Source organism: Corvus moneduloides, chromosome 8, assembly GCF_009650955.1.
Source record: "Corvus moneduloides isolate bCorMon1 chromosome 8, bCorMon1.pri, whole genome shotgun sequence".
NCBI classification, from domain to species: Eukaryota; Metazoa; Chordata; class Aves; order Passeriformes; family Corvidae; genus Corvus; species Corvus moneduloides.
Window position 1 is genome coordinate 196011 of NC_045483.1, and position 26972 is coordinate 222982.

The 26972-nt window shown below is 44.7% G+C and overlaps 2 protein-coding genes across 5 annotated transcripts in view; one reads left to right on the forward strand and one right to left on the reverse strand.

Annotated features, from left to right (window-relative positions):
• The first annotated feature begins 2559 nt into the window (after nt 1-2559).
• Nucleotides 2560-5330, forward strand: NKX6-2 (NK6 homeobox 2). The gene is made up of 3 exons (XM_032116988.1): nt 2560-3374; nt 3657-3829; nt 4520-5330. The coding sequence occupies exons 1-3, from the start codon at nt 2960-2962 to the stop codon at nt 4766-4768; spliced, it is 837 nt and encodes a 278-aa protein (XP_031972879.1). The 5' UTR covers nt 2560-2959; the 3' UTR covers nt 4769-5330.
• A 1988-nt stretch (nt 5331-7318) lies between these two features.
• The window catches only part of INPP5A (inositol polyphosphate-5-phosphatase A), a 194689-nt gene continuing 175035 nt past the window's right edge, over nt 7319-26972 (reverse strand). The window contains exons 13-16 of one of the 4 annotated variants that reach the window (XM_032116095.1): nt 14548-14659; nt 10299-10367; nt 9009-9096; nt 7319-8910 (exon numbers count right to left, since the gene is read on the reverse strand). In XM_032116095.1, the coding sequence (XP_031971986.1) occupies nt 9016-9096; nt 10299-10367; nt 14548-14659 (262 nt within the window). In that variant the 3' untranslated portion in view covers nt 7319-8910; nt 9009-9015. The remainder of the gene's footprint in view (nt 8911-9008; nt 9097-10298; nt 10368-14547; nt 14660-26972) is intronic. The other 3 variants (XM_032116094.1, XM_032116092.1, XM_032116093.1) reach the window with 3 other exon arrangements.

Here is a 26972-nt window from a genome sequence, read left to right on the forward strand (position 1 = left end):
CCCCGGAGCAGCCTGGCAGCGCCTGGGACCCAACAGCATCGGGGAGGGGAGCGGCGGGGCGGAAAGGGGATTCTTGAGGAGCATGGGGGCGGGGAGCCGGAGACACCGGGCTGCCGGATGCCTGCCGGTCTCCTCCTTCGGTGCCACACCTCGTCAGAAGAACAGACACAAAAGTAGATTTATCATACCATGGGATCTACAGAGATAAATCCCACATATTTCCACGTGGAAAAACGAGGGTATGAGATTTCAGGAAAGTCAATGAGCTGGACAAAAGCACCACTAATGTGCAACAAGTGTCACTGATGACATACAAACTGCCAACCGGACTCCGAGGGCGGCTTTAGACGGAGCGGGAGGCTTTGGCTCTACCCCCGGGACCCGTACACCGGATGGACGAGGGTCCCAAGGCAGCAGCCCCCCGCAGGGCCACCGGCCGCCGGGGTCCAGAGACCGCCGGGGGCGATGCGTGTCGAGTTCTGCGCGCTCCTGGCTGCGGCGGAAGCCGCGCGGGAGCGGGCCGGCGGCGGGACACACACACGGACGCTCTCGGATGTACCAGGGGAGCAGGCGGCAGGCCGCGCGGGTGCGCTCCGCCACGGCCCTCCGCTACCGGCGGCACGGCAGCCCAGCGCCGAGCTTACTCGTCAAGGGTGGACGGGGGTCGGTCTCGCCCCGCCGCAGCGTGGATGGCGGAGGCCGCGAGCTTACCTTGTTCCATCGGTCCCGCCCAAGAAAGTGGCGTCCCGGCGGGGCCGCTCCTCGGTGAGCGGCTGTCGCCTGCCTGTGTCTGTCTGGATCAGTACTCGGCCCACGGCCGGTCGGAGCGGGAGGCGTCGCTCTCGTTAGCCGAGCCGAACCGAGCCGCTCAGCGCCGTGGGGTAGGCATTCAGAGTAGCAAGACCTGCAGGCTGGGCAGGCAGAGGCGCTGCTGGCCCTCAGCACCGCACTGGGGCGGGCAGGCCGGCGGGACGCGGGCAGACTCGGCGGTCTACGCCCCGAAGAGGCATGGGCCGGCAGAGACCGAGCCGAGCCGCGGGCTGGCCGCGCGCCGGCACCTGCCTGCCCGGGACGGGCGGTCCCTGATCCCCGGCTGAACCCACGACTCCCAGGGAGGGCCGATCAGCCCCGGCGGCAATCTGCAGCAGCTTTCAACGCCGCCGTAAGCCGGGGCCGCGCCGGAGGCAGAGCGAGCAGGTGGCATTGCCAGCCGCTTCCCAACGCACGCAGGCGTCGCGGAAACGAGCCTGGACAGAGCTGATACACCGTGGCTGTTCCCTCCGCTGCTGATGTTTGCAATAGACAGGGGGAAAAGTAACGAAGTCGTTTATTAAACCTTCTTTAGCGCAGCGTCGTTTTTAATCTCACGTTTGTACGTTAAGCTGTTCACAAAGATGCGCAGAACAAGACGCATGGACTGTTACATCCCGTAACTCCAGCGATTGAAAACAAAGACCGTGGACGAGCCCGAATAATTACTTTCCAAATCTACATTGACATTACGGTCTTGTTACAGGTTAAACGAAACCCTGTTCACCTGCAAACGATTCTGAAGACAGACATCACATCTAAAGGACCACGCTTTTAATAATTGTTCTGATATGATCGAGTCGATTCGTGTTTACTTTGTGACGACTTAGAAAAGATTTAGTTCCCCACTTGTTGTAGTTAATGTTTTCCTTGGTTAACAATGTATCAAACCCGTAGGAGAAATCAGTTGCAAGGCGGATAACAAGCTATAAGCCCAGTTGCTGGAATTATTTCTCTGTATAAGCCTCAAATCCTAATTCTTCTTTTCTTGACAATGAATTATGCTTTCGATTAGGAATATCTCTGGTCATTTTATTTGTGCGAACGAGATTGGTTCCGCGGTGATGTAACAGCAGTTTTTTTCCCTTTAAAGACCAGGGGCTATTACCCCAACGTCGGGTTGGGTCGGGTCGGACCGGGTCGGGTCGGAACGAAGGCCTCTGCGAGGCCAGTGGGTTCCAGAACAGGCAACCAAGTAGACCTAAACAGTTATTCCTAGGGCGTAAGATCATTTTTTACAGCCGCTTTAAAAACATTGGCCTCTAACGCGAGGGAACGGCCGCTGCGCAGCTGAAGACGGAGCCGATTACCCGACAGAACAGCGACGGGGGCGAGCATTACCGCTCAGTGCTCCGGGGCAGCGCAGCCGCCGGGGCTCTGCGGTCACTGCCCGGCTGCTCGATGAGGCGCCGGCGGTCTCTGTGCCGGGTCCCCGCCCGGCTGGAAGGGACAGACACGGCGCGTGGGAGGGCGCCACCGCCTCCGGGTGTTCCCGCTGCCTACCGGCGGGGCACGGCGGGCCGGCGGGGGCGGGGCTGGCTGACCCCGGCGGCGGGGCCGGGGGTCCCGTCGGGCGCAGCGCGGCCACGTGCAGCCCTGCGCGCTCCCACGGCTCGGCCCGGCCGTGACGTATTGGGGTGGAGGCGCGCGCCGCGCGCCGATTGGGCGGTGGCGGCGGCGCGGGGCGGTGGCCGCCCAATGGGCGCGGGGCGCGCAGGTGCCCGCGCAGTTATCTGCGCGCGGGGCGCGGCGCGGAGCGTCCCCGCGGCCGCTGGACACGCGGCCGGGGCGACGCGCGGAGCTGCCGGTCCCGCATCCCGATCGCGCGTGGAGCGCATTACCTGTAGTCTTCCGGGACGCGCCGCCGGTAGGGACTCTTTCTCGTGGGACTCCCGGTCTGTTGTTTCGCCGCGCTGCCCCGGCTCGGCTTTCGCCGCTCTTTAGCCTGGACTTTGGAGGTGCGCGCCGCAGGAGCGGGCGGTCAAGCGCCGGGATTTTCCTGTTCCCAGCAAACTTCGGCACTTGCTGTCGCTGAGATCCCGCGAGCGGCGAGGAGCCCGTCCCGCCCGCGGCCGCGCTCCCGGCGAGGGTTCCCAGCGGAGCGGCCGCGGCGCGACTGGGGAAGACCCACGCTCGCTGATGCCCGCAGATGTTAGCGGTGGGACAGATGGATGCTAATCGCCAGAGCGCGTTCGTCCTTAGCAGTGCGCCGCTAGCCGCGCTGCACAACATGGCCGAGATGAAGACCTCCCTGTTCCCCTACGCCCTGCAGAACCCCTCCGGTTTCAAGGCGCCGGCCCTGGGCGGACTCAATACGCAACTCCCCTTGGGGACACCGCACGGAATAAGCGACATCCTGGGACGGCCCGTAGGCAGTGCCAGCAACCTGCTGGGCGGGCTGCCCCGCATCAACGGGCTGGCGGCTTCGGCCGGGATGTACTTCAGCCCCGCTGCCGTCTCCCGCTACCCGAAGCCTCTGGCGGAGCTGCCGGGACGGCCGCCCATTTTCTGGCCGGGAGTGGTGCAAGGCTCTCCCTGGAGAGACCCCCGGCTCGCCTGTCCCGGTAAGTGCGGCCGGTTCTTGCAGGGCGCGAGGAGTAGGCGGCCTGGGGTCCAGAGCCAGGGCGGCCCCAAGCCGCTGGCGGACGAGCGCGGTAGACGGGGCGGGCGGCAGGAAGGCCCGGTGCGGGTCACTCGGTCCTCACGGCCCCGGGTCTGTCCCGGACTGAGCCCTGCTTTAGAGCCGGCGGACACACGAAGCGGCTCCGCAGCGCCTGGCGGGGCCCGGCTACGGGCCGGGAGTAGTGCAGAGTTTATCCCTGACGCAGCTCTTTCTCCACTTTCAGCTCAGACGGGGATGGTTTTGGACAAGGACGGCAAGAAGAAACACTCTCGACCGACTTTCTCTGGGCAGCAGATATTTGCTTTAGAGAAAACCTTCGAACAGACGAAATACTTGGCAGGACCGGAGCGCGCCCGGCTCGCCTATTCCCTGGGGATGACCGAGAGCCAGGTGAAGGTAGGTCCGTCCTTTGGGCTCCCGTCTCTCCTGCTCCCGGCCACGGCCGCTTTCTGCCATGTCGGTGATTACTAGCAACCACAAACACTGCGCAACTATGCAGGGATTTTTTTAAAAAGTCAGTTAGAATTTAAGTCACATTTCGACATTGGATAGATTTTAGCCTAATTTCTACCGAAATTATTTTGTGCTCAGAGCTCTCTGTGCTGCAAACAATTTAAAATAAATAGACATATTATATTAAAAAAACCCTATCACAACAAAGACAAAAAGCCCCCCGCAGGTAACTATTTTTGAAGGGTCACTTTTCCACGAGGATCGTGTCCACTGGCACAAGTTTACTTTGTGTAACTCTGCAAATTTTTTAGTAAAGCCTGCAGGTGCATCTGAGTGTTGGGGTGCACTGTAAGCCAAAAATACTGATTTTTTTGACTATTGTATTCCATTTTCAATAAACGACTATTCCGGGAAGCTGCTGCTTTAACTGTGGCGCAGTCCCGCAGAGACGGGCCGGTGTCCCCAGCGGGGTGGCCCCTTCCCAGGAGCCGCCCGAGACTCTGCCTGGTGCAGGCTCTGCTCCGAGTGCCCGCAGCCCCGCATTGCGGGACGGGACGGGATCGCCGCGGGCGGGGGCAGACGCGGCGGCGGGGCCGAGGCCGTGGCTGAGCTGTGCCCGGTGCCGGTGCCCAGGTTTGGTTCCAGAACAGACGGACCAAGTGGCGGAAGAGACACGCAGCAGAGATGGCCTCGGCGAAGAAGAAGCACGACTCGGAGACGGAGAAGCTGAAGGAGAGCTCGGACAATGAGGACGATGATGAATACAACAAGCCCCTGGACCCCAACTCAGATGACGAAAAAATCACAAGGCTATTGAAAAAGCACAAATCCACGAACCTGTCCCTTGTCAGCCCCTGCAGCACCAGCTCGGATACGTTGTGAGGGTGCGGGGCCGACGGCCACACCGGGCAGCGCGGCGGGGGTGAGTGTAACTGGGTGTTTGAAGTGGTGTGTTGTACAGCCTAAGATGTATGTGAAATGTATATATTTTTTACAGAATAAGTTATGAAATTATTTTCTTTCTCATCGATGTAAATTTCAGAGAAATTTTTTCAACTTTTTGGGTTTTGTGTTCCTTCAAGATTTCCCACTCTTTCCTTTAGCTTTCCTGTTAGTTTCCTGCTCCTAACAATCAGGTTTTGTTACGTTTTCTATGGCTCCCAAGTCCCAGCTCAGCCACTTTGTATATAGTAAATTTCAGATTTTGTGATGTATATTTCTAGTGTAAAAACAGCAGTTTTCTTTCACTCCGTCCCTGAGTATTTTGGCAGTTTCATTTCTTCTGCCTCTGGATTTTATGCTTAATAATACCAAAAAACCCAAACCACTGTCCCAAAAAAGCACGAGAGGAAAATGGACACTTGATTTTACATTAGAATGTCTCCACACGTGTTGGAAAGAATTTGTATAAAATCAATAAATTATTTAACAACCTTCTCCTTTAGCGAGTTTCTTCCGGCATTTCTGTGCCAGAGGCCGGGGACCCCAGAGCTCCTGCAGGGTTCCCGACGGTGCCCTGCAAGGGAAAAGGAGCCCCTGCGTCGGGGGGCCGGTGGGCTGAGCCGGGAGAGCCCCAGCCCCTGTGGCACAGCCGGGGGCCGAGGTCACTGCCTCATGGGAACCCGCGCTAGGGGACTCCCCAACAGCCCCAGACAGGAGAGACACCCGGGGCTGAAGGTGCCGCTCGAACTGCGTGTGAAACCGGGAACGCTCGTCCCTGGCCCCAAGAGCGTTTCGTTGGCTTCGGGCGGGTGATAGGGTCCGCTCTGGAGAGGGGAGGTCGGGGCCGGTACGCCTCCCATTGCGCTGAGTACCGACCGCTGCAAAAACCCGGGGACGAAGTCGTTGAGATCAGCGGCGAGACTCCGCATTTCTCCCCTTCGCACACGCAAATCCGGGTGGGTGTGAGCTGCCGGGGTTGTTACGGTGTTTTTTTTTTTGCCGGGTTTTTGGTTGGTTGGGTTTTTTTTTTCTTGTGGTTTTTTTTTTCTTGTGTTTTTTGTTGTTTTTTTTTTTGGTTTTTTTTTTGTTGTTGTTTTTTTTTTTTTTTTGTTTTTTTTGTTTTTTAATGAACGAGAGGTTCTCTTTTCCCCGTGTCTCAGCTATGGCTTCGCAGCCCGAGCAAAGGCCAGCGTCCGGTGCGGGACCCAGTGCCTCTAGCACTGCAGCCCCCCCGTTCTGCATCCAGCTTCCGCAGCCCTGGGCCGAGCGGGCGAGTCCTGGCTCCCCGCACCGGGGAGGGACGCGCCCGGGCCTCCCCCGTTCGCCCTCTCGGTGCCGGGGTCCGCACGGCGCTGTCACCCACCGCGCAAATTCCGTCTATGTCGCGGCACGACACAGACCCGCGTCGGCGCGGTTCCGCTGCGGAAAAGGGCCTGGACCTCTCCCCCTGGAGCCCCCCTTGGGTCCCGGTGCCGCCGCTCACTGTGATTGATTCCCCTTCGCTCCTGCCGGGGCAGCTCCGCGTCCCGAGGAGGGTGGGGGGTCCCGCAGGCCCCTACTCACTAAACGGGGACGCGCCCAGCTATGCCGCGGCTACAGAGGGAATAAATCGAGTTTACGGTCTAGTCTTCGTCCGGCTGTGAGCACGCTGAGACCAGGCCGCTGTTCGGGTCCTGTGGGGAAGTAGCAGGATAAAAACACCTGTGCTCGAGGCTAATCATTCCCACCTGTCCTTCCCACAGTTCTTAAACGAAATGAGCTCGGAGGGGGCGTTACGGGAGCAAGGGGCCTCGAGGCACCGCAGGATTGACAGCCCGGGTACCCGGCCCCAGGCAGAGGGGGGAGCTGATAGGACCCGTTCCCATCCTGGGCCAGAGCCCGTCACTGCTCGGCTGTCCCGGGGCTGCAGAGAGGTGTCCGCTGGGATCGGCCCGGCTCGGCTCACCCCGCGCCCCCGGATTCGCCTCCCGGGCTGTTTAAAGGCGAAAGTTGCGTTTTATGAATTGCTGAGGGCTCAGTTCGGAGCATTTGCAGCAGCTCACCCCAGCAGGTCACCGGCGTACCCTGCACCCCCGGGGAAAGTTCGGGCCCCAGACGGCCCCGCGGCTGGAGGCTACAGCAAGTTGATCTGTACTCGAGGCTTCGGCTCCTGCTGGAAAAGGCTAGAGAGGTCTTCTGAAACTGGAGATAATCATGAAGGAGTTCATGGTGGCACATTTACTGCTGAGGACTGGCATCTTGTGAGCAGCTCGTAAAGCTGCATCACCTTCCTCACATCAGTGCTCCCATATCAGCTCCTCAGTGCCTTTGCCTCGGTTTGTATTGTGTTTTGATTAACACCAAAACTGCATCCTATCATAGAGGTTTTTATGTGAAAAATAACCTTGTTAATTGGCAGGAGATTAAAAGGTATCTCAATAAGAAATGTGACAATTTAGTAATTTCCCTGTAATCCCCAATGCCCAGATTAAAGGGGCAGACACAGCCATGTTCACCATGATTAGTTTTATTGCTTGAGAACCAGAGTACTCATTTCTAAAGGCCTTCAGAGTTATCATGAGTTGAGTTTGCTTAAATAGAATTACTGTGTGGTTATAATGCAACATGGCACAATAACAATACAGAGCTGCAGACACCCTTTGGGCAACAATACTTGCTACAAACTGGGTTGTACTGTTGAGAAAACTCTGCAAGCGGACATCAAATCATTTTCAGTGGTAGTGATTTATACCAAAATCAAGCATCAATCTAATGCCATCGCGCAGTCTATGAACTCTGTAGTGTTCTAAATTAAATCAATAAAACATACATTTGTGTTTCATCAACAGACTCCCTAATCACCTTTTAATGTTGTATTTAGTGGTGGGAGGAAAATGTCTGTAACAAGACTATATTGTAGGCTGCACTGAGCTACTAACCAGGAAAATTTACAGTTGGGTTGATGGTTGGTCTTTTTTTTTCCTTTAACACTGTATAAATACAGTCTGTGTCCAATACAGTTGCTACTTGAAGCAGACGATTATTTTCTTCTCCCATGATGTTATTGTTTCAATATCGAATATGGCACCATAAAACAGTAACAAAAGACTGACAAAAACAGTTTACAAAATTCTGGAAAGTTACACCCAAACCTAGCTAAGAACTTCACATTCAATCCTTAATATTACATAGAAAGAAGAGATTATAGGAGTAACAAAGTGAAACTGCTAATATATGTGCTATATAGTATGCTATATATCTGTATCCAGGATGGCACTGCTATATATTATTTATTATATAAATGTTGGTTGTTGATGTACACTTAACTAAACCTGCTAAGACTCCAACACTTACTGCTGATATGGCACTCTCAAGCATTCATATTGGAAAGTATATTTAGCATAAGTTTTGGTCAGGTTTATAAATTATTTATATATCTGTGTATATATACACATACATACATATATATACACACACATATATATGTATGTATAGGAAGCAGCTGCTGTGTGATTCAAAAACCATGTAACATGGCAGTATAGTAAATAAAATGAGAAAAAAATTTAAAAAAATGAAAACCAAAATACTAAAACTAAAACACAAACCATAAGCCTTGGTCAAAAAAGAAAATACCATTTAAAACCATCAATATCTCTATCTATACAATCCAATGTACAAAATCCCAAAGTGGTAAAGATGTATAAGGGGCATGATACCTTTAAAAGTTTATAATATGCTGAAATAGCTTTTCCACATTGACAAATACACTTAGTAAAAGTTGAAAGTTGTGAAATCTAGAATACATAGCATCTCTGCTGTCTATTTAGAGTTTTGGCAACAGAACTGTGACATATATATAAAAAATAATTCCACATTTCTACTTGATGTCACATGAACATACAAGACAGTGAGGTATGTGAGGCTTCTCTCAAACAGAGTCCAGATGCTGAAGCATAGTGTACGATCAGCAGTCTAAAAATGTGGCACTCAGGACTGGATTTATCAATACAGCTGTTAGGATTACAGATTTCAGTGTGCTGTCTTCCCTCCTGGCTACAGTGTGGTTTCACGGAAAATCTTCTCACTTCGTAGGCATCTTTTTCCTGTTGCAGAATTGGCATTTTTTTAAAAAGAAAGATAAACACAGGGGAAATGATGTAGAAAATGTAATATAAACGTAAAGAAAAAAGATGATATTTACCACCACATCACTGCACGACACAACACTTGTGCACATTTGCAATAGGTTTACCTGCCCCAGCAGCTATTCGAAAGGACAGGAACACAGGCTGCAGCAAGTTAGGGAAAAATAGAAGTTACATGTTTGAAATATACATTGGTTTTTTTTTTGTTTGTTTGTTTTTTTGGTTTTTTTTTTTTCTTTACAGTCAGAGGTAAAAACAAAAACTTCCCTATGACTGGAAATAAAACATTGCAACATTTTTTGAATTAATGTAATTACAAAATGCACAAGGGAACAACATTATCTCCTCACAGATTTCTGCTCCCACTGAAATCTAAAGGAAAATTTTCCACTGATTTCTGTGGGAAGAGGTTCAGGTCCCATACACATCTCCCTTTTGTCACAGTGCCGCACCACTTTGGTGATGAAGGAAACGAAAATTGCTGTTTCTGAACTGGCTGACCCAGAGCTTTTTGTTTACTGGATAAGTTAGTAATTGCTCTATTTTAAAACCTTGCATGATACTGGACCAAACGCCTTAAGTGCATTTTTCCTTAGAAAACAATTCTCTGTCTCACAAGAACTCTGACCATGGAATTAAATAGGGGTATGTATTTGTGAGTTCAGATTTGCATGTACACATGCATCCACACATACAATTACCCACTATCCCTCTCTGAATTATCATTCAAGAGCCTCAGTGCTGTTTTTAGATAGGCTTTCAGAGGTTACCTCCTAGTCCTCAATTGGCTTTTTTCAAAGAAAGCAAATACTCTGTTTTATTGTATTTCTAACAGGTTTCCATCTGGTATCTTCAGCAAAGAAGATTGTTTGCAAAATTCAGGTATTTTATTAATTTCAACAACAGGTATTTATGTAATTCTTTGTCCTTTTTCTATAGTCTTTTTATCACTTGTTTGAATATGGAACTGCCAATACGTTCTTTTACTAATAGGCACCTATGCATCAACCTAGGTGAAGCTATGCTTTGAAAGCACAGTTGATAACCCAATGAAATCACTTGTGTTATGCTAGAACAGTTTTAAGTGTACAGATGGCTGCTCCTCTTCACTTGCACCACATCCTGCTTTCATTCTATCACCCATTGTCCCGTTCTTTGATTTCATACAAGCAGCTATTCTGATAAACTGACTTCAGCTGAATTTGACTTTGAAACATTTTCAAGGTGTTACTTTAAAAATAGGGCAGAGATATGGCTGACTTAAAATTAATAGAACCTAGTCCATACATTCTCCTTCCTAACAAAGAACTTAGAAGATAAAAGACTAAAATGTTTAATTTAATTACCTTGTGATCCCCCATGCAGACATTTGGCCCAATGTGGTCATATATTACTATCTTCTCATCATTTTCTGACTAGTTAAAAAAAACAAAAACAACAAAACACTAGTCAGTCCAAGGATTCTCCAGATTACACACAGAGAAAGAAATATTGGAAATATTATGCAAGTAGGTGAAACCAGTTTCTGAACGAGGTGATATTAACACATCTTAGCTTGGCCTCTCCAGAGGAAGACTGTGTAAAATGAACTTTTATGCCCAGTACCGCTGGCAGTAATTTGTGCAGTTTGCCTGCATAAAAAACCTCCTGAGATCTCTGTTTCTCCTCCCTGCTGACAGGACCTTGGGAAATTTTTGTGGCTAACACTGTGCTAAGTGAAATGAGTGACTTGTTGTAGTTGCATTCCAGGCTTCTGTTGCAAAATGCAGCAACCACATTTGGCCAGACCTTTTTTAAGAACAACACAACTTTTATTGAATTAGGTGAGATAAATGTTCTCTGAATTAAATGTAATCCATGTTGCCTTATAACAGCATTTGATTTCATCATATAAGGGATTTTAAATGTTCAGAGAGATGAATTATTATTTTCAGGTTCTGAGTATAATCTTTAATCATTTCTCTGAGATAAATTTCTTCATCTGAAAAAAAGCATTCAGTGATTTTAAGAAAAGCAGCAAATGACGGATGACATTCCTCCAGTCTCCATTATGAATTGCTTTCATTTTGTTCCATGTTGAACTTTACCCTTATACACTGACTTCTTTAGCATTTTTATCTTAACGAACAATAAAATGTAGTCATCTTTCTGCCGTTTGCAATAAACGTGATTTGGAGGAGCTATTTTGATTCTCTGGCACTGTACTTCAGGAATAAATACAAATACATTGCCATACAAAACAATTTCTTATTGTGCTAAACAATTTCTATAAGCTAATTAAATCTGTAATCTGGACACTCTCGAGTCTCTAATACAATCGTAGATGTGCTTTAAACTAGTTGGCAATACTAATTTATTTTGTATGAAACAGTCAAGACTTTCTCATCTGTAATCAGTCAAGTTTGACTGGGCAATAACTTTATATAAACAGTAGCATTTAGGACTATAAAGTTAAAACTGAATTATCTTTAATGCAGTAAGGAAGCTTAAGGTCAGATTTACTTTACAGCATGGTTGTCTGCCAAAAATATAAAAACATAACCTTCTGCATTGTATGCATGAGCACTTTCCAATACTTCAAGATCATAATGCCACCAGCATCGGAAGTGGGGATACATTCATCAAAAGCGACTTGATAATTTACAAAGGCAGCACAAAATTGTGGATTTTCAACTGCATAATCTTTAGACAGATAAACAAATTACAGCAGTGCACAAGCAGAAACAATATACACTTGGCTGAGCATTCATTACTTCATGCGATCAGGCATCAGCGCAGCTCCTGAGCAGTGGGCAACCTTTGGTGGTTTAGGGCTCAGGAAGCATAAAATAACATGATGGTGAGGTAACCGACCATGGCATGATAGATGATGTTGCATGAAAGCTGTTTACAGCCCCATGTCAGTACAATCTGTAATGCCTACTGTGTAGCTGAACACACTGTACAGTGGCAGTTTGTGCACACTATCCTCTCTTTATCTAGGATTTAAATGCAGATTTATTACAATTTTTGTTTGAAACAAAATATAGAATTGCTTAGGCAGAAAAATAAACACTTTATTACCTATAAGAAAAATTAATACAGCAAAATAATTACATGCATAAGAATATTCAATAGATAGTTATGACTGAAAAAATTCTTTAAAAATTCATATACATTTATATTTTAAGGATTTGTTACAGTGTAATCAATTATTTAAAATTTGCTTTTACTTTCTTCAGAGTTCCTTTTAAAGCTTCAAAGTATAGGTCTCTGCAGTGGAGTAAGTTCTCAGTCAAGGCCAACACTGCTTCTTGTGTAGAACCACAGAAACCTGTAGGGTCATTTTGCCCTTTCCTCTATCAGTTCAGCATTCTTTTCTAATGACTATTTTCATTAGGTTTTATGGGCCAGAATCCCTGTTTTGCTTTGGGTTGGATAAGCTAGCTCCTATGTTTGGTACAGGCTCACAGAGTTAAAGCCCAGTCTGGCCTCACCAATGCGCTTCTGGAGATACCCCAACCTGCCTGATCACGATTTGTAAACGCAAAGCTCCAGAGAGAATGACGCGCACTTTTAAAGGTAAGCTTTGAATGATCCAACTGATCGGGTTTCTGTTACACAGAGAATGGGAATTGTAACTGACCTCACACTTACAAACTTCTTCAGTGCTCTAACTTTGTTTTCCCTTGTTTAATCTTCTCCCATTATATCCAAGTTATAGCCCTCTAGATAATCAGAAAGAATTCCTTTCTCTTGGTACTGTTTACACTCTCCAAGCTTTTGTGTACACTTTTATCTCCTTATTCATAGCTTAAAAAAAAAAAAATCTTCCCTCACTGGCCACTCTTTTCATGGTTTTAATCCTTTGTTCTTTAGGAATTTCATGGTCGCCAAGTACTATCCGTAATATTTTGGGTAAAGTCTCACTTTTTCACATGATATTTTTGTGTAAGAAAACCAAATAACACTGATTTTGACATTACTATTTGACTATAAAGCCTGTATTGCCTTTAGGCTTCACATTTTTTTACTGAATACTGCAGTACATGTATTGTCTAAAATTTTGGGTGAAATTTCAAGATGTCATGCAGACACTTTTTACACATTAAAACGTGTGAGGAAGTGCTTTGACTTGAAATTCGAGTAGCTGTGGAAAACATGTTCCCAGCCTTTTAGTGAGTTATATACTGCAAAGCAAACAGTCTAATCATGAGATAAATAACCCCGACGAGAGAGAAAAAGAAGGTTATAAACTTCAGGAGAGCAAGTTTCAAGGGTGTAATTAATTTAAACAGGAAAAAAAGAAGCCATGAAGCTATAGAACACTGATTTACTTACACGATTATTTTCTGTAATTCACTCCCACTAAGCAGCATTAATTATACAGGAACACACAGACAGACACACGACTTTTGGCAATTTTGCGTTCAGTAAGTCTGTTAGAGTCATACAGTCTGGTCAGCAAGACAACCTCACTGCAGTACATCCATTTATGCAGCCCGCCCACGGCCACGGCCAGCCGGCCAGCTCAGAACAGAGAGAAGTGGGAGAGATCTTGTATCACACCCCCTTTTCCTGATCTGTTCTTGGCCCTTTAGAACAGCTGGTAACCAGCATCAGCAGGATGGGGTCTAGGTGCCATGAGGAAGCACACAGGAACAGAGGCAGTGGAAGTTGGCACAGGTAACCAGTTGACCTGGTCCAGTGCTTCCAAGGAAAGGAGGAGGGCCGAGTGGAACAAAAAGGAGAGAGCAAATGACAGAAAAGAAAACTGGAAGGCTCCTGAACCATATTTAGATCATTTAACCTTGGATAGAGCATCACCAACTAACCCTAACCCTATCTATAAACACCAAAATCCCAAGAGGAATTGTATGTTCTAAAAATGTTTCACAAGCTTATCTCTAAAGCTCTAACGGAATGTCTGAATTTAGGCACCTCGTTGGTGTACCAAAGTTAGGAGCCTACCTGCTGGAGACTATCCTCATTCAGGGGACAGCGATAGATTTGGCCTGTCTAGGACTTGACATATTCTTGGGAGTACCTTAGGAAATCTACCACTCTGGTAACTCAGGTGCCTCCAGCTGTTGATGTACAGGTTTTTCTCTCAACTGCATGACTCCTCAGCAGTCACTTGTACCCGCTTCTGTCTGCATCCCTGCTGAATCCCTGGTATGGGCAGTGCTGCTGTTTATGTCACTTGTAGGGTGGACTGGGCTGGGGGACTAATGGGGCCTTTTTATAGGGGCTTTTTATTTACAGTTACTCTCTTTAAAGCAAGCAGTTTCCCGGTGCTGTGCATCCCCGCACAGAAGAGCACAGAAGTGGCACAGGTCAGAAGACAGTTGATCATCATTGGCAGCTCAGATACCAAAAGAACTGCTTGTGAAAGCTCGTCTTTTAGTCACTGTCAGTGGGTTTATGGGGCCAAGTCCCCCTTTTTGGGTGCAAAGCACTGGAGGCACACCCCTCTATGTACTGCCATGGTGTGCTGTCTCCAGCTTGGCAAGTGTTTGCTACAGGCAAACTCAAGGACAGTCTTTCAACCCTACCTGCCTTTGGTGCAGATAAATGCAGTGTGGAGGTACTGGGGGGCTGCAGGTCTGTACTTACTTTCAGAATGAGCTCCTTGGCTGAGTGGGACATCAGGATTCTGTCGCACCAGGCTGGACATCTCGTGTTCATGTACTGCCTTCCCTGGCTAGAGTCCTCGCTGTAGGGATAACTGCAAACAAATCCCAACCACAACCATTAATGACTCTTGGCAAAGCAGTCTGAAACCTCTGGCTCAAAGGGCCATACTATTTCCAAAATTTCACTGTCTAGAAGCAGCTCTTCTAGACACTTGTATGTGTTTCTATTTATTTTCTCCTCCCTCTTTCCTTTTCATGTGCTCTTTCTCTATGTCTCTTCTCAGATCTACAACTCTACTGTAGAGTTAACAAGTTAAGACACACACAAAGAGTTTCAAAAGAGAGTTTCAAAACTCTCACCTCCTACCTTGTGCTTTTGCATGTGAGAGTGTTTAAAGACAGCAAACTGTTTATCTGTGTGGAAGTACAAAAATCAATTCAACAACAACTTGAAAGTAGACAAGAGACTATGGAAAATATACATGCAGAAGGTGAGAAATGAAACCTAGGGGAAAAAAAAAAATTCATCTTGTGCAATTTCTTTGCAGGATTCTCTCAAGGGGAGTTATCCAGGAATAATTTAGCAGAAAACAGAGTTCAGAGTGCTGGGATCACTGCAGCTATACAGAAACCTCTCCTATATGGATTCTTTAAGGGTGATAGAAAGGAAGACAGGACAAGACAGCAGGCCTTGCAGGGGATTTTTTCAGAACCAAGGAATCAGGAATGTGGTTTGAAGAAAGTGATGCTGACTACATAAGATCCTGTACCTATGAAATTGTGTTAAGAAAAAGTATATTATTTTGTAAAGACATCTTGAATAGAAGCAGATTAAATGGTAGCTACACTCTGGGGTCATCATAAACATGCTATGACATCTCCAGTGCATTCTAACTTAGCTTTAAAGGACAACAGAAAGTGTTTATTTTAATCTTCAAAATATAACTAGAGTAACACACCTGTGTGAGCCCATGAGCTGAAATCATTGGAAGCACCTGAGGGGCAACCTCTGGCTCACCCTCAACAAGCTGAGGCTAGAGTTTTTCATGTCTCACCCAAATGTTCTCATCAGTTTAGTAAGACAGACCTTTGCATTCCATGATGGCTCATCACACTGTAAAAGGCCCACTGTTTTCTTAGACCATTTCCAAAATGGCATGTGGGAGTAGCTAAGAAGGGGTTTTGGAGAAATCCAGAGGGTTTGTGACAGGCTCAATTTCTTGAATATTGGGCCAGAATTAATTGAAGTCTGCCTTGATAAAACTCTTAAAACCCCCAAACATCTACATATGTATGTGTGAGTGTATTTGAAACAACATTTGCATTTTATTCTGCTCCTCAGTGAATTCATAAAGGAAATACTGAGGTTTTTCTGAAATTTGTGTTAAAATAAAATTTCTAGTATTGTAGAAAAAGGGTTTGCATGCTTGAAGAGAAACTTATTTACCATCCTGCTTGGTGTGATACTCTGAAACAGAGACGTACAGCTCTCTACCAAATGGGTTTACAAGCTACAGTGCCATTAAAAAGATTAGCCATGGCAAACATCCAAGAAAAGCGTACTGAATGTATTGGAACAAACCAGTGATCTCAGTACGTTTTCCACCTCATCAAACCTAACAAGACTCATTTTCAAAACATATTATGAGAATTCAATTTGCTGCTTCACTGACATATAGAAGTACAGCTTATTTCTGAGTGTCTGTGAAATATTTTGATGATGTAATACTACATTGGTAGTAGAAGCTCTTTGTCTGCAACTTAAGGGTTGACTTTTTCTCATAACCTCTTACTCTACTTACTCCAGAACCCCAGATAACTGAAGCTACTTTTTATGACATAAAGGTATAAGAATCAATCACATTTCAAATAATCCTTCCTTTTACAGCATTAACTGTATGGTTTTTGAAATATGATGTTCTGTACCTGGAATGATCTGTTACTGCTATGTGTTAGAGCATTTAATCCTAGAGCCTATATTCTATGAAATGGGATTTATCAATTTGCTTTATTTATCTTAATGTTTTCACAGGGTGAAAACTTCTGCCAATTTTTCAAGGTCTTTAGCACTGATCACAGAGTCAAAAAGTTACTGTAGTTTACCAGTATCTTTGAAAAATCAGATTTCTAATGGCTGGGACAGAGATAAAAATAAATGCTGCAAAATTACCCAGACAAAATGACCTGTAGGTAATAATTTAATATAATAAAGTGAGGCAAGCTCTTCTTTTTCCAAGGCAGAATCCTTCGAAGGAAGCAAGAAGCATGGAGTGTTCTGTCTCACTGCACCCCAATGAATAAGGCTTCTCCCTCCCTCCCTCCCCTCTGGCGTGTGCAAGTCCCACTCTCAGTGAAATGCTGACACTGACATAATAAAAAATCCTAACAAGATAAATGCCCCCAAAATTGGGAAAACTATTTGCTCTCCTCCTTCATGCTCTAGAGGGGTCACAAACACCTTGAAATAAGCAAAATTCTTCTGTAGATGGGCTCAAATAGTGGTCACAGCTAAATATGACTCAAAATTCCCATGAGAGATTCTTTTTTTTTTTTACTTTCTGGGTTGTACGGATATTTTAATTTATTATATGCCACTGATCTTAAATAGATTTTTGCAAAGAAAAGCTCTATTAGAGATTTCTGGAATATACCTGTCACTGAATAAACATGCTGCTGAATGTGTACTATTCCAGAACAGAACTTTTCAAATACCATACACCCCTCCAGAAGTTGTCTCCACCATCCTCTTCCATAGCCAAGTGAATAGTGGCATGAAAATAGTGTGACTGCTTCCAGAAATGAATCATCTGCATGTGAACTCTGAAGCTTTTGCTTGTTTGGAGTGTTTTTAAGGGTCTTGTCCCCAAGGATACTCTGGTGTCTTACATAATGTTACTTCCTTTGGATGTCTTCCCACCAGCTGATGGGATTTAAACCCAGGCAAGAGTAGCAATGGAAGGAGGAGCTTACAGATGCATAGGCATTTCAGGAAGTCTGATGATTCTGATGCAGCCGTAACAGAAAGATGTTGCAGAATCAAAGACTCAGGGAAAACGCCCAAAGGCTCAGAACCAGCTGCCGATCCAGCACGTGGTTTCAGACTCAGACCCGGAGTGGGTGCCCAGGAGGCAGCCCCTGTGTGCTCTCCTGCTGGCACGCACCTGCCGAGGCCGGGGGCTGCGGAGCGCGCAGCGGGCACCGACGGCACCGCATGGGCTTCCGCACAGCCGGCACGTGAAGGCACAACGCTCCTTTTGCTTTTTCCCATACAGCCACTGCCCAGAAAGCACAGATTCATGATGGGACTCAGGAAACTGGAAAATATTTCCACTTGCTTCAGTGGGTAACCAAGACACGAGTGTGCCGATACACGCTTCTATTTGACCGTTCACTTTTTGTTCTTTCTAAGCTGGCTTCATGATTTCCCTTCTCTTGTCCTTCCTTTCAACCCCACTTCTTGACTGCTTCTTTGCCATCAGGCATAAATAGTCTCTTAAAAATTACTGTAAATTTAAGCTTGTGTGCATGCAAAAAGCAGAACTATTCTTGTAATACCCATCTTCCAAAAGACATTAGGAGTAAGACTGTCTACGATCAAGGGCATTAAATTAGATTTGTTTTGCTGACATCTCCAGCCTCTTTTAACACATTCACTCAAGGCAAGTAAGGAACTCACAGTTCTTAAGTCAAAACTTACTTAATAATTCTAGTCAACAGATTTTCTGATTTGTGAATTGTAGAAATAATTACAGATTTGATAAAAACGACTGCAGATCTGATAAAAAGAAATTTAAGGACTCTATACCAAATAATCAAAAGTTAACAATTCCAGTAGCAATCTCTCAGAGGGGAAGTAGTGTGCCATCCTTCTGTGCTTCCATCCTTCATCTTGACCACCAGGACGATGACCGTGGCAGAGAAAAAAGTAAAACCAGCTCTCCCTGTCCCACAATTAGATAGGGAAGAATGTATTATTTTTTCCTTCCATTAGCATTCTGCCTCAATCACAATCTACCTTGTGTAACGCACAGAAAACAGTGATCTTGAGAATGAATACTGAGTGCTCATGTAAAAATGATGACACAACAGATAAAGGCCTCTAGGTACCACTGAAACAAATGATAAATAGATATAATGCTACCACATCAGGTATTAGAGGTAAGGCTGTACACACTTCCTTAGTATTCCGCACAATTACAGACTTTTTTACACACACTGTATTACATCTATTTAAAAATACATGGGGAAATGGGGAATTCCACATGGAACAAATTTTATGCCCTATTTAAAAGAGTGGCAAAGTTGGAATTTAGGACCTTAACCACTCATATTAGCAGGGTAATTAATAGCAAAAAGAGACTGTTATTCTCTGTGTATGCCAGCCAGCAGAATTATACAAAATACACTTTGACTGTGCATGCCCCTGGATGACGCATGGACAGGCAGTTCTGGAGCATCCATGTGAAAAGCTTGCACAATTTATCTCCAGTTGTTTAGGATTTACTTTTTGTCAAGATGCTGCTTCTAGCTGCTTTTCCACGCTATTTCACAAACTTTTGTTTCAGTTACACTTACTTAGTCAGGATTACTGCCAGGTGGGTTTTCTGAATAAAACTTCCAGCAACATCATTAATATAATGTTTAATATTGTTGAAATTTAACCAAATACTTTGATGAATTGCTAACCTACTCTGTTAATAAAGAGCAGGCTGTCCAATGAACTCACAGTCAATAAGGATGAGAACTACTTGGCAATTGTTTGGGGAAAATAAACCATTAAGAGGGTCAGTAATATCAGAGCACTACTACTGCTGACAGGTATTGTCAGAGATGATTAGACACCTTTACAAAAATGCTTACTGCAGGGTGAAAAGTTGTCCGACATCATAAACCATCCTGTCAGCAGTGCCTTAACTCAAAACACAAGCCAGCAATGCTGTGTATATAAATGTCTCCTTAACTGGCATTTCCAGTTAGGGAAAACGCTCCTAATGAACTCTTGGGTAAGAATGGATAAAATCTGTTAGTGAGATGGGTGAAATGTACTTTCTAACAGGAAACAATTAATTCCCTCTGGAGGGCTCTTACCTCTACCTGTCCCAGGCAGTTTGCTGCAGCTCGCTCCGCTCAGAGAGCACGCGGGACAGGCCCTGCTGCCAGAAACGCTCCGGTGCTGCTCTGGGGACTCTGTCCTCTACAGACAACACACTTCCACTGCTGGTGTAGGAAGTGTGGCAGCACTCACTAGGCAACAGTGGGGAAAATTCAGCTATTTCATCTTTTTTAGTCCAGTAAAGGTCATTCTGAACAATTCTGCAGCCTACATCTAGGTTCAAACTTTATCATGTTTCAGGGAGTGGAAATGCCTCCCATTCAAAAACTCCTTGTGCTCCCTCATCCGTCAATAGTCCCCACATTTTATATCACTGATTTTTTTCTAATACAAAATAATTGAGATGGGATAGAACTATAAAGCATCAATGAAAACCAAGCTCTTTATGGGAAAAGCTGAGATACAGTTTTGATTTGGTCCATTTTATTTTTGAGCTTAGGTATGAGTACTCACATTTACTAAACCTTTTCTCACTTTTCAGTCTTTCTATTTATATATGACATTGACAGAGAACTTCAAAAGCGGAATCAGATAATTATTTACTATTATTTACTATTTTCATATTTTCTGAAAAAATGCTGGATAAATTTACCTTCAGCTCTGACATGCACTCAGATTGTCTGAGATACATTTACCTGGAGAAAGGATGGTGAATGTGGACTGCCAATACAACCTTTGGGTGCTCTGAAAGTTTTAAGGCCAAAGATATAAATAAAAATATTTTGATATTTTTAATTTACAGTTAGCATTAGTGTGAACTGGTACACGAGTGTGATTTCAACAAAATGCCATTCAACCAATCAAAGGGTGACATCTAATTTTTGTCAGCTACCAGAGTGTTAGTTTCTTCCTCAAAATTGAATTACCATTTTTTATTTCCCTGAACCTGAGAGTTGGATTCCCTAGATCTCTTCCTAACAAACGACCCCATGTAATTTATCTTCATATGGTCATCTTAGGCAGCAGATCTAAGCTAAGCAGTAAGACACACTGCTGTTTGAATTAGATTATCTGCTTCACAGGTACCAAAACACTAATAAGCCTTGGTGATGCTCTGCGAGCCAACTGGCCACGATACGTGTCTCACTACAGCCAGATCAGGAGGGCAAACAGAGCCCTGCAAACATAGTAGTTATAGAACAATGTGTTAAACAGCTGCTACTTGCACAGGCTACACTAACACCATGGTGATAGTACCAACAATTGGAGTCAAAGGTGACAATGGGAAGGGGGGGTCGCCCGGGCAAACCAGCAGCAAAGGGCAGGATGGGTAAACAGGACTTGAGCCCTGATTGGGCACAACACAAAAAAGGAGGCTTAACAACATGGTGTTTTTATCAGAATCTTTTTTATGGATTTATGCTGGGCATATTGCTTTTTGTCTTAACACTCGTCTTTGGAAAATACTGGTCTGTAATATGCTTCAGAGTGAGCATTCTTGTATCACCAGTGTTGCTCTGGACCTTTTTCAGTTAAAAAAAAAATAAACCCAGAGCCTCTTTCTTGTGAAGGGAGCATAATGCAACCCTTCACTTTCTGTGAAGAACATTCACCCAGAATGTTCTCCATAGCGAAAATCTCCCCTTGCTGCTCACACCCTATGGCCAAACCCTGGTGATGAGGAGGACACGTGCTAGTGCTCACTCCATCCCACTGGCACCAGAACCTGCCCAGGACCAGAGGCTGACACGTGGCTGATGGCAACTGGCACACTGTGCTCTGCTGTTTGATCCCAGAGCTGTGGGGAGGCCCAGCTAGCAAAAATGGATTATTTGGCAATACTAAAATAGATTATTCGGCAATAAGTGAACGCTGAGTGATGCACTCTGTTGCTTTAATAAGAATAATGCTGTATCCCACTCAATGTATGCAATACTGCTACTATTACAAGTGGATAAATGGAATTATGAATAACGTTGGCTTGTTGGGAAGGACCCAGTGCTGGCTTGTTGCACCAGAACAGCCTGATGTTACTGTATATGACTGTGATTGAGCTCAATGTCTTTTCTGGGATTGTACCTGCCTGTACTTCTCAAAAGTACATTATTTTGGGGCTAAAACGTACAAAGTCTCATGCTGGAAAAAAATAACTGGGAACCTGAGGCAAGAAGTGGGTCAGGGTTCAAGCTCCAAACTATTGGGCTTTTCAGCAGTACATTCAGATGGGAATACAATGGACAGCCTTGCTGGCAGCAAAGACCATAAGCTCTTTAGAATATGCTTTATTTTCTGCTTGCAGCATAGTCTGTAGTCCTTACCTTACACATGGTGTAGACTAACTCTTTGAAACTTTTTTACTTCATTGGTTTTCCTTTCTTTTCCCCTTTGCCACAATTCCTTAAACCAAACAGAACTGCCTACTTGGGTAATGCTCTCCAGTTCCTCACAAATTAAAGAAACACCCTGTTTCAATTTGCAAACAGAATTGGTGAGAGTGGCACTGGTTTAATGTGAGGAGAAACATGGAGGAAAGATCTGCCTGAAAAACCATCGTAATGATTAAATTCTAATTGTTTTGGAGGAAATGACAGCTGTCTCTCTGCTTCCAGCTGGGAATTTGTTCCTGTGCTCCAGCCTTAGATGCTGGAAGCACCCAGACAACTGCATCATGTCATGTGGGAATTTGTTCCTTGGGGATTGAGAGATCCATGGGTGACTTCACATACCTCACTAATACCTGGAAGGTGTTTTACAGTGCATGAGTGAATCTGAAGTATTTCTGTTCAGTGGAAAATACTTCTTAATTGACAAAAAAAAAAAAATCATGTTAAAAAAGTAAGTGATAAAGCAAGCATAAAAATAACCTAGGGCTTTTAAATTTAAGTGCCTAATTTCCCTTTTGTGAGACAACAGGATGCAGCAGCATTACTGAGGTGATGATCTAGGAAATGAGAATTCCCTTTGCTTCAGGAGTGCTGCCCTGCCCTGGCAGCAGGCAATCTGTATGATCTGAGAACATGCAGAGAGGCAGTGAGAAAACTGGAAAGGAAGGGGGGGGCCTGTTGACACCTAAACCATCATCTTGTCCTTCCATGTCACACCCAAGGGTGACCTCAGGGCTCTGTGCAATGGCACACAGAGGTTCTGCTCTGAATGGTCTCTGCAGAAGGGAAGGAACAAGGGAGCGCTCTGGGCTTTGCTTCATGCAGAGCAGGCTGGCTCAGGGCAAATCAGACCAGAAAAATACATGTGTCGTTGTGCAACCTTCTAGAATAGAGAAGGGTCATGGGACAAAATACAAGGTAGAGAAAATATATTTTATAGACTAAATAAGATTTTTGCAGAATAATGAACCAGTGCTAGAGAGAATTCCAAAGGAGGAACACCCTGTTGAGAGTAAATGAGATTCAATCCATCTCCTGGTGAGAGGCATCAAAAGCCAAGACACTGCCAGTGCAGAGGGTCTGCTTGAGACAAATATCACACAGAGGGTATCTAAGACACAAACATATGTCCAACAAGTAAATTACATGACAGCCTAATTCAACAGCAAACAAGAATAGGTCACTTTAAGAGAATGATTAATACATAAGATTGCTGTGCATGCAGCCTTATCTGAGAGCAAACCTTGTATGTGGGTGTGAACTCTTGCTAAAGTCAGCTCCTATCTTTGCTATACAACAGCTACAAGAATAATTATAATAATTAATGGAGAGCAGTGATAAAGGTAACAATTGCCCACCTGTATATTGACAGACCACAATGTAGTTACTTCTTTTTTTCACATCTCCTGCCTTTTGCAGTGATTGTTGACTACTATGAAGTCCTTTGCAGCCTCACACTGGGCTATTTGCTCATGGCCAGACTGTTCAGCCTGAGTGACAGATCTTACAGAGTTTAAAATTCTAAATTGTATTTAGTCTCCAGTGGCTTGGGTTGCTACAGACTACATTAGATCACAAAGGGTAAGAAGATGAAAACATGAATATTTACCATATAAAGTAAAAGGCCTCAAAATACAGGAGTATAGGAGTGGGTGAATAATGCCTGAAAAATACTCTGTTGGAAAGATTGTTTACATGTTGCCTAGAAGACCTGCCACATAGCCTGTGGCTTTTTGTTAAACTGTGGCTTCCCTGCCAGGCTGCCCTCACCTTTTGCATATCTCACCAGGACAGAGGAAGGGTTTATGAGGGAAGGGTGGGCTCTGGACAGGGCCAGAGGAATGCCTGGCCCAGGCTGTCCTCCTGCCACTGCCCTGCAAGCTCCAAGGACCCTGGACAGAACATGCTGGGAGCCTGTGTGGACACAGCATCAGTAGATCCGGGTCCAGACCAGGTTGCGTAAGACTCTTTTCCCTGGAAGTTCATTCACTGCATCCCTGGCATGCTCCTCTGGGCACAGGCATACAGAGTGGTGAGCTGATACGGCTTAGGCACATACATTAAAGAATTAAAAGGAACTCAGAATTGAAGAGGAATTTAGGAAATGCTTTAGGGCTGCTGAACAGAGAGGAGATAAGTGACAGGCCTGCAGATGCTGTCAGTGCTGTAAAATCACAGAAGGAAGGAATGGTTTGGGTTGGAGGCACCCTTAGGCTCAGTCAAGGCTTTGTTCTTGATGGTTCTAAGGGGTGACTACCTGAGCACCCCTCCCTCTGCACCACAGTGCGATGGTCACCCACGGCAGGAGGAAGAATTCACATCAGATCAAGCAGACATATGGTCTTAAACTAAATGACAGTATTGCACTGGGGAAGAACAAGAGATTAGTTTTGAGTTCCCTAAGTATGCCTGCAGAGATGCTATTTTTAGATGTGACTGTAGGAAAGCTCAGAAGTGGCTCTTCAATCCTTCCCACATTTAAGGTTAATTAAAAAGTCCTGAAGCTGTGTTACTGTGCAGTAACACAGAATCCATCAAGACCCTGTCAAAACTCCTTTGCATATGCAGTAACATTAATTTGCTGTGCTGCCTTAATACCATTCAATTTACAGATGCAAAATCAATTAATAAGTCTCATAGATGTACTACATAAATAATTGTTATTTACACCTACCAAAAATTACGTATGATTAAAAATAGTCATGTAGTTCGTAAAATCCAACAAATGCCCATTTGAATATTGTTTAGTAGTTTGAGAACCAAACTGGCAATTTTGAAAATCCTCATTCACCTGCCATCTTATCACCCTTGCCAAGGCTCTAGTCTCCCCTCCTAGAGCTGTTATTCAAATTTTGTCCCATGAACTGTAGAAGGAACTCTGAGAGCAGAACTCAGCTCCCTCCTCCTCACAGAGATGGGGACTGGCCACAGGCTGACAGCATCCTCTACTTCTGTACTTGTCCTTTTGATGTCACACCGGCTGTACTCAGAAGGAGTAACCCAAGGCAGATATGGTATAGGGGCAGAAAAATCCACCTGCAACAGCCTTGCAAGGTGCTCTTCTGTGATTCTGCTGTGAACCAAAGGGAAGCATGTGTTCTACTTCTTGTTTTGGAGCCTCTCATATCACATTTCAATACACAATAAAAGCAATGGTCATTACAAACTTGTAAAGTCTTGAAAAACAGCTTTTCTAAATATAGAATTGACTGTCCTGGCTTTTAGTGATTTAAGCCAGGTCTACAAGGCTGTATTAATTCAGTTACAGTGTTATGTGCAGCCTTTCCCAATGGACAGTCAACATAACACACCTTCCTGCATAGGCTTTAAATGAGGTGTGTCCTCACTCAGAGCACCACACAGCACAGAAGATTTGGAGTAACTTGTTGTAGAACAGTTCTCTTTGGAACACCCAGTGCTGAGAAGAGCTGTTCAGAGATATTTGTGTTTTCTCAGTGGCTGTCTGGACTTGGAAAATATAACAATGCAGGAAAAGAGGCCCCTGGTATTTCAATTACTCTACAGAATTATTCATTATTGCTTAGAGACAAGCAAGAATTCAGCAGTTTACAAAAAATATTGTGAAGTGTTCTTGACTCAGTACAGAATGTACACTCTCTACAGAATTAAAACTTTTGATAGTCCCTACAACACCAAATTTTACTTTTAGGAACTATTAGCACAGGGACTAGAAAGAAAATAAGAAAAGGTTTATATAACATTCAGTTTATAAAAGCTGGTATTAAAAACACAATATAGTAGGCTGGGAATATGTACAGACCTATTTTTTTTTGCCAAAACCTGTGCATAATGATTCCTGAGATGTTTTCCTAGACAGGTCATAAGAGTTAAGTGCTCTCCCTGGTTGCTTGATGTAGTTTACAATCAGCTGAGAAAAGTAAGTAACAAACTGCAGGAAAGCACACAGCACACTGCACATGGATTTTGAAGAGCAAAATGAAACTGATAGTTATAAATACAGTGAAGAACAAAACTCCATTGAGGTATTTCCAGCACATCATTTCATTATGGAATTTTATAGTTAGAGAATTGCTTCAGAAGCCAACATTTCTATCACTACTTATAATGAAATGCTACCTCAGGGTCATGAAAAACTGGCAATGAGAAGGACTGACAGTTTCAGAATTTTAGGTCCCTAAATAAAAAGGTAAGAAGAACCTTGAGCTTTTTAAATGAGAGTTTGCATTTATTTGGTTTCCCTTCCTTTTCTTTATTATTTTCCCTAAATCCCAGACATCAAGAGTGGTATCTCTTCCCAATCACTCCTGTACAGACAAACAGAGCCTCAGTTTCCCAAAAATTTAAGAATATATGAGTTTTTTATCAATGTATTAAGGCAATTTAGCAGTTCCTTAGTATAGTGACTTCCTTTAAAAAAAATTTTACCAGTATAAAAATAAATGCCTACATGACTATCATGGTTTCATTTGAAATTAAGAAAAATGGACAGAGAAATCAACTGTAAAAGATGCAGATATATTAACATAAAACAATTAATACAGAAAGATATAAAAATGTTCTCTCTGTTCAGATTAGTACAATAGAAGAAATCTTTCCATAACTTCAAACAAAAACTGAGAATATGCAAGAATCAGACTTGACTATTTTCTCAGTCTGTACTCAGAAGTACTTAAGCACTTTGAGGTCACCAAAACTTCCAAATCTTAACAGCAACACTTTTACTCTCATTTTTTGTAACCACAGACTCGAATTTAAAACTAAATTCAGAAATACTTGTACAGTGGTAACTGAGAAAAGTACAATTAGAGACAAACAATTCTTTAGTATATGAAGAAGTTTTTGCAGGAGCGTGTGATGGAGCTGCTCACGGCGGCCCACATGGCGACCACGTGTGAGCGTCAGGACAGGGTTCAGTGCCCATGAGGCTTGAGGAAAATACTGCTCAGGCCCAGCTGGGCTCCAGACTTTCCCTCCAAAAAGGTGTTC

Coding starts and splice junctions, on each gene's coding strand:
- NKX6-2 (XM_032116988.1), top strand. CDS start 2,960: ATGTTAGCGGTGGGACAGATGGATGCTAATCGCCAGAGCGCGTTCGTC. Junction 3,375..3,656: donor CCCCCGGCTCGCCTGTCCCG/GTAAGTGCGGCC, acceptor CTCCACTTTCAG/CTCAGACGGGGATGGTTTTG. Junction 3,830..4,519: donor TGACCGAGAGCCAGGTGAAG/GTAGGTCCGTCC, acceptor GCCGGTGCCCAG/GTTTGGTTCCAGAACAGACG.